The sequence below is a fragment of the Cajanus cajan genome, chromosome 9 (genome assembly GCF_000230855.2).
Source record: "Cajanus cajan strain Asha chromosome 9, NIPB_CcT2T_4, whole genome shotgun sequence".
Taxonomy (NCBI): Eukaryota; Viridiplantae; Streptophyta; class Magnoliopsida; order Fabales; family Fabaceae; genus Cajanus; species Cajanus cajan.
In genome coordinates, this window is record NC_138525.1 from 21,176,337 (window position 1) to 21,184,449 (window position 8,113).

General features: G+C 30.1%; 1 protein-coding gene across 1 annotated transcript; it reads right to left on the minus strand.

Annotated features, from left to right (window-relative positions):
- Window positions 1-1,941: 1,941 nt before the first annotated feature.
- LOC109792547 (UDP-glycosyltransferase 87A1) lies at window positions 1,942-6,302 on the minus strand. The gene is made up of 2 exons (XM_020351973.3): window positions 5,766-6,302; window positions 1,942-2,939 (listed from the first exon to the last, which is right to left on the minus strand). The coding sequence occupies exons 1-2, from the start codon at window positions 6,250-6,252 to the stop codon at window positions 2,056-2,058; spliced, it is 1,371 nt and encodes a 456-aa protein (XP_020207562.1). The 5' UTR covers window positions 6,253-6,302; the 3' UTR covers window positions 1,942-2,055.
- Between the last annotated feature and the right edge of the window lie 1,811 nt (window positions 6,303-8,113).

An 8,113-nucleotide genomic window follows, 5' to 3' on the forward strand; every position in this document is an offset into this window, starting at 1 on the left:
TAATTGTTAAAAATTTAATTTAACTATTTTAAATAATTTTAAAAGTTGTTAGAAACTTAATTGTTAGAATGAATAATTGTTTTGATTTGGATAGAAATTTGTAAATATATATTATAGGAATTAATTAAAAATATATTTTTAACATAACAATCGAATATATGCATTTAAAATATGATATAAAAATAATATAAGTGACATGGATGGAGCAGTCAAGCCCTTGCATCATGTAATAGACACGTAAAGCGCAGGAACCCCTGCATCATGTAGGTTAAAGGCTGACACGGACGTGACAGGTGCAGTAGTGTTCAGAAAACATTGGAGCAGGGGACCTCTTGCGTCATCTTCTCCTTTTAGAATTCACATGTCCTCTACATTATTTTAGTGGTTTGTCACGTGATAGAAATCACCTAAAACGATAATATGTTTTTTTTTGTATATTTTTAATTTTTTAATTTAATTTATACAAAAAGTCATTATTGCAAATGGTTCAATCTCAAAAATTGGAATATGAGGATGGAAAAGCATTCAGAAAAACAAAAGAATATTCATTATACTTTTTTAGGTATTAATTTAATTTTTAGGAGAAAATTGATATATTTATTTGTCATTGTTAAAGTTTAATTTTGTATAAATTATTTTCTAATCAATTGATATACCTTATCCTATTAATTAATTTACACCTTTTAAAAAAAATAGACAAATGAGAAAAAAGCAGAGGAGAAGTTGAAAAAAATTGGATTAAAAATCCCAAATGGCTTTTATCATTAGAGAGGGAAAAATAGAGGGACTTCTAAAAAATTACGTGACATGAGATGGTTCATTAAAAAAAATTCTTTTAATTCATTAAAATTATAATGATATTATGGAATTTGAAATTGAGATTTTGTACATATTATCTCAATTTGAATCAATAAATCATATTCCCTCCATTTTTTTATAATCGTTTTGTCAGTATTTTATTGTTTTTTTCAATTATTATTTGAGTTAATTATCTATACACTGTCAGTGTAAATTTACGCTAGCAACTAATCAAATCTTTTAAATTATTTTATTTTATTTTTATTTCATTAAATAAGCAACTGACATGACACTATTAAAAGATATGATTGGTTGTCAGTGTAAAAAAACTTTACATTGACAGTGTATAGGTGATTAACTCTTGTTATTTTACTAAAATCAATGATTTATTATTTTTTTTTCATTTTTACTCTTGATAATTAATGTATGTTTATTAAACAATGTGTCTATTTATTTCTAATGTCTACCTATTTTTTCTTCAACCACCTATGTGATTAAATGGAGTAGGTTACTGTTTACATGTATATTCTAATAATTAATGCATTAATTCATGCACAGATGTGATTAAATGGAGTATGTTACAGTTCACATGTGTATTCTAATAATCAATGCATTAATTCATGAATTTCTCAAAAGGTGCATAACAAATAAGTAATAAATATTTTTAGAAACTAAAATATCAATTATTTCTTTAAGTCCCGTATAAAATGTTAAACGACTATGAAATACTCCCTCCATTTTTTTTTCATAGTCGTTTTGTCAGAGTTTGTTGTTTTTTTTTTCATTGTCATATTACTAAAATCAATGAGTTATTAATTTTTTTCTTCCATTTTTACCTTTGATAATTAATACATGTTTCTTGAATAATGTGTGTATTTATTTTTAATATCTACCTAATTTTTCTTTAACTACTCATATAAAGTTAATGTTCATTTATAAGAGCAATATGTTCCCAACAAAATACTATAAAAAAACAAAAAAAGTGACAACTATTTAATGGAGTAGTTCAACAGTCTAAAAAATGTATAAAAAAAAGGGTAAAATAGGAAAGTAAGTAATAAATATTTTTGAAAACTAAAATATCAATGATTTCCTTAATTCCCGTGCAAAACCTTAAACGACTATGAAAAAAAACGGAGGGAGTAAAAATAGAGGGAGTAATACTTATTAAAAGCACTTTTAAGAATCCAAATAAAGTACTGATTTCCATGAAATTGAAAACAAGTGCATGTACCAGGTTAATGTTGTTTTGTGGCATTAATGTTCGGTCTGCATTAAATCCCTAATAAAGGCATTCAAATCAGTTACAGCTGATCCACCATCTGTAATTGCTCGACCAGAAATCCCCGCAAGAGTCTTGGATCTCTCTCTGATTTCCCTTGCAAGCTCATTATCAAAATCCATAAATGTCTTCACTAGCATCACAATTTCATCTTTTTTTACCAAAGCATTTACGTCAACGTCTTCCTTCACCCTCCACCCAACCTTCCAATCCTCCACAATCATCTTACTATCAAGTGGTTGGTCCATGATTATTGGGAAAGTCAAAAACGGAACCCCAGCAAGCACACCTTCTTTTGTGGAATTCCACCCGCAATGGGACCAAAATCCTCCAATAGAAGAATGTGACAACACTCTCACTTGGTCACACCATGTCACAACCAACCCCATGTCCCCACAAATTTGTTTCAACCTTGAAGCCTCACCACGTGCTACCCACAAGAACCTAATGCCACTTTCCCTCAAAGCAAATGCCATCTCATCAATTTGAGCCCTTGAAACCGAGAAATGGCTACCTTGTGAGATGTAAAGAACAGAAGCAAGGGGTTGTGCATCAAGCCACTCCATGTAGCTATAACTCAAAGTGGGGTTGTTTTCATTTTGAAGGCTGAAATAAGGTGTGACAGGGCCAATAGTGTATATGGGCAAAGAGAACTCTGCCTTTAGGACATCGATGGCTCGAGGCTCCAGCTCGTAAATGGAAGTGAATAAGATACAGTGTGCTTTGGAAACCCACGCGAAACCTTTGAGGCACAATTGCATAGTTCGCTTGCTGCGGAAACTGCCATCATTTAGAGGAAAATCTACGAGGCGCGTTGGGGATATTCCAGGAATGTAATCCACACGTTTGCCACCGTTTTCTGGCTCGCACCAGTTAAGCAAACACATTCAATTAACTTCAATGTCTCCAAATATCAGAATTAGAATCTCATGCAACTTCACATAATTATTAATAATTTTAAATATTTTAAACTTAAATAACTTCAGTCTTTATAATATAAGATTATCTTTTCTGGTCGTATTTTTTTCTTCTTGTTTTCATCTTTAGAAAATTATTTTGCTTCATTTTATTCTAGTGTTATTATTTCAGTTCCTATAAATTTATAAGCTTTTTACACATGTTTTTAGGGTTAATGGTATTTTTACCCCCAAAAAATTTTAAAATTTTAGTTTTGGCCTCCGACTTTTAAAATCAACAGTTTTCATCTTATATTTTTAAAATTGCAAGACTTTAATATACCTGATGCTAATATTTTTCCCTTATACATGGAGCAAAAATTAAGCATTTAAAAAAATATAAATTAAAACTATTATTTTAAAAGTCAGAGACGAAAACAAAAACAAAAACTTAATTATTTTCAAAAACTAAAAACACTATTATTAATTCTTTTCATATTAGAATATTTTCATTTTTGTTCATCTTATTTAGAAGAGAAAATAAAACATACATTAATACTATAAACGACATCAATTTATAAAAAATTAACATATATCGTAGTTTTACATCTTTGTTATAACTACCTTAAAAATTATTTATGAGCTATTTTTTTTTGTTATACAAGAATAAAGGTTTAAGCGACAAATACCAAATTGTATAGACCTTCTTTGCAAGATTGTTTGTATGCCATGTGGTGTAACAAACCGTCAACTAGTAGACTATAACAAAATATATAATAAATTAACATATATCGTAGTTTGTGTTCATATTCTTAGAAAAATTAATTAAGTAATTAATAGTCTTGCTAAATTTAGTCTTTTATTATTTAATGAAATTGTTTGTTTCAATTCTCCACCTAATTAGATTTATTTTTTCCTATTTATAGATAAATTTACTGTAATTTTTTCTCGTAATTTTTAGTAATTTTATTGAACTTTAAACCCCCTATTACATTATAAAAAAAACTTAATTTAGTATCATCAAGCCTAACTGTGTTATGACTTAATAAGAATAATAATGACTAAAACATCATATAAAATAATGAGACTAAAATAACATTTTTTAAGAAAAAAAAACAAAAGCATTAGAGGGCATTTTCTGGTGCAAGTTTTGTTTAGGGAATACCAAAATCTTCTGTGACTAGGACCACATAAACGATGACATGTGTTAACTTTGTCAGAACTTTTATTTTTTAAGAATGTTTTAATATTTATTATTTAACTCTCGTTAATTTATAACTTTTTAATAATAGCCCTCAACTTATTTAAATATATTTTATCTTTTTCATCTCCCTACCCTTTCATTTTCATTTTTTCTCTTCTCTCTAGAGGCGTATGCAAAAAAGGATAAGCGTTGAGCATGAGGTAGGAACCGGTTTGCGGAGAAACTCCAGCATGGACTTGATAACCGGTTCAACGAGTTCGATTTTGAAGGAGCCGGAGGAGGCGGGGAAGGAGTTTTGAAGCGCAGAGAGTGCGAGCGGTGAGGAGATTTTAATGGCGGTGTCGAGGTTTTGCTTTGCGAGAGAGGCGTGGACGTTCTTCATGGCTGGGACGAGGAACTTGGTGGTGTTGTTGGGGTCCACGAACACTGTTGCCCACAGCGATGGTTTCAATCTGCGTGGCGGGGTAGTACTTGGAGATGTTCGCTTGGACCCACGCGTCTGTGAATGACTGCTTCGCAGTTACGTTTGAGGAATTTTTTACTAAAATAAAATTTTTAAAAAAAAAATTTACCAAAAAAGCATCTGTACCACTTTATTTACCCAAATAGAACCTTTTACTGTTCATGTTCAAAATTCGGTTCCTGGAAAATGATGTAAAACTGGAACCGGAACGGCCCGTTCTGAATGGAGAACGCAGAACGGGCCGTGCTGCAAGGAGCCGTTCTGCAAGGAGAACGACCCGTTCTCCATTCAGAACGGGCCGTTCCAGATACAAAAACACACACATGACAAATCATCAAAACGGGCCGTTCTGCTTGGACGTTCCAGTTTCAAAAATAACAGATTATTCGTGCAAGCAGAACGGCCCGTTCTGCTTGGAGAACGTGCCGTTCCGGTTGCAATATTTACCCACAACCCGAATTACACAGAAAAGAAAAAAAGAATTTAAACACTTCTCAGAATTCGGTTACCTGGGAACCGAATTCTGAGCTAAAAAAAGAAATTTGAAGTTCAGAATTTGGTTCCCGGGAACCAAATTCTGAACATGAACAGTAAAAGGTTTTATTTAGGTAAATAAAGTTGTACAGATGCTTTTTTGGTAAAAAATTTTTAAAAAAATATTATTTTAGTAAAAAATTCTACGTTTGAGAGATGCTCCATCAAATACAGTAATAGAAAGAAAATGACTAACAAAATGTGATACGTGGAACGAAGGATACATGGTGAAGTATCAGTCTTTGATGAAGTTTTTGATAGGAAGAGTAAATTTTAGAGCACTGGAACCACAGATGTGCTAGAGAGACGAAGAAAAATGAAAATGAAACAAATAGAGTGATGAAAAAGATAAAACATATTTAAATAAGTTAAAAATTATTATTTAAAAAATTATAAATTAATTAAGATTAAATAATAAATATTAAAGTATTCTTAAAAAAAAGTTTTTTTTATAAAATTAACACATCATTATTTATATGATTTTAGTCACAGAAAATTTTGGTACCCGTGAACAAAACTTGCACCAAAAAAAATGCTTTATTGGAGATTAACTCTACGGTTCAATAAATGAAGGGTGACGTTAGTTACCTGAGAAATTGAGAGGGTAATGAGCATGTTGCTCCAAAAGGTGATGGTGGTGGAGCACAGAGAAAATAGACGCCGACATGGTCCAAAACGACGCCACCGGAACGTTCCTTCGGTTTCCAACGGCCACCGCCCAGTACAAAAAAGTGTCAGCTAAGATCAGCGTAGGCGGCGGCTGAAGGCGATGGAGTAGGTGGTCGAAGGGCGCTTCCATTTTGGACATGACAGCTTCCATGAAGGCGAGGTGGTCGTTTGCGCGAGTGAGCTCCGACGGGACCACGTTGGGGATGGAGCGGAGGCGGATGTTGTCGGGTCTGGGGTCGGAGGCGATGAAGCCGAGCCATTCTTCGGTGACCACAAAGGTTACGAGGATGTCGGTGGTGTTGGAGACTAGCAGCTTGCAGAAGTTCATGGTGGGGTTTATGTGGCCGCGAGCAGGGTAGGGCATGGCCACCATGTGGCACACGCAACTTCTCGATGGAGATTCCATGGGAATTCGCTACGCTACAAATTATCTTAACTTTTGGGAGAAGATGGTACTATAAATTGATATCCGTCAGTAAATTTGAAACTTATCCATCACGTGCTTTCATTTTTTATTTATTTAGTTATACTTTACATTTTATTTCTTATAATTAAAATTTTCTTATTTTAATCTTTATATATATATATATACATATATATATATATATATTAAGTTCTTATAATAACAAATATTTCTTTTTAATTCTTATATTCACATAAATTTTCACTTTCAATTCTTATATTTGTATAAACATTTTCTTTTAATCCATATAAACATATACAACACTCTAATAGAACTAAGAGAAAATAAAATGATATGACTAAAAACTAAAATAAGATATTTTTAAGTATAGAAACAAAAAAGTAAAAGTTGTGAAATTATAAGTTAAAAAATTAAAACTTTAAGAAAAAAAAATGGATAAAGATTGGTGCAGACGTTCTCTATTAACTTGGAAAAATATAACACTAAACATCCCATTTTAGATGCATTTGGGATGTAGTCCTTCTCGATATTTTGTACACGTTCTCTATTAACTTGGAAAAATATAATACTAAGCATCCCATTTTAGATGAATTTGGGATGTGGTCCTTCTCGATGTTTTGTAGGTCTGGTATAATATATAAGGGTCCTTTATTTATAAGTATTTTAATAATTAAATTATATATAAAAAAGATAAATATGTAATTTTAATAAATAAAAATATATGTTTATACATAATATGAGCAGAATTTCAAAAATATTTTAAAATATAGTTTACATTTTTTTCTTCAATAAAATCACATGCTATCTTTTATTATTGACAAAATAATTTTTTCTAGGCATTTTGTTGATCATCACCTACAAAAGGAAAAACACAAATTATCATTAAAAAAAAAAAAGATTTCTTCTAACACTTTTAGATGCAAAATCAACAATGATAACATCGACATCAATGTTATCTAATAAATCTTTCTCAATAGATAGAATTATCAAATCATTTAACCTTTCTTAAGACATTGACAATTTTAAGTAAGTTTTTATTAATTTTATATTTGAAAAACTTCTTCAAGCTAATGTGACAGTGATAGATACGGTTAATAAAATTCTGTAAACAATTGAGAAATTTGGATAACAATCTACAACTTTGATAAACTCAAGAATTTCAATGTTGACATCAAGTTATTAGGCAAAATGGTTTTAATACTTTCAATTCAAAGAAAAAATCATCTAAATCAATATATGATAAATTGTCGTAATTAAGAAAAGGTAGAGTGAATGTTAACACAGCATTCTCTCAATTCATTGTCATTTAATGATTTTAACTTCTTTGAATTAAACAAAAATCCAAAGACACTTTCAAATATCTTCTTTATTTTACCTCTAGTTAATATTATTCATTCTTCTCTTGATACCGTATTATATTTATGTTAAATGGTACATAACTCATTCTTACCGTAGAATATCCTAATTATAAGTGATAACATAAATTTATAATTAAATTTCCTATTAATTTAAAAGTAAGGTTTTACGGTTCAATCCAAAATTAATAATAATCATAATAATAACAATGCATGGTTATATAAAGAATAATTCTAATACAAGTTTTATGATATAATTAAATTTTTGATGAAATTTTAAATAGAAAAAAGTTAATTAGATGTGACATTTTCTCAATCTTATAATTTGTTGAGGTACATATTATAATGTGATAATCTTAAGATCCTTTAAAATAATATATTCCATAAAGTATAAGCTTTAGTTAAAATCAAATTTTATAATCTATCAAGAAAATGATTAAATAACATCTGACAGAAAAATGATTATTTGAATGTGACAGTTTCTCGAA

What these genes read in the sequence shown, in the direction of transcription:
- LOC109792547 (XM_020351973.3), bottom strand. Translation starts at nt 6,252, where the DNA reads ATGGAATCTCCATCGAGAAGTTGCGTGTGCCACATGGTGGCCATGCCC. An exon ending in TTACCCTCTCAATTTCTCAG is followed by an intron (nt 2,940 to 5,765) that starts GTAACTAACGTC and finishes GGTGCGAGCCAG; the next exon opens with AAAACGGTGGCAAACGTGTG.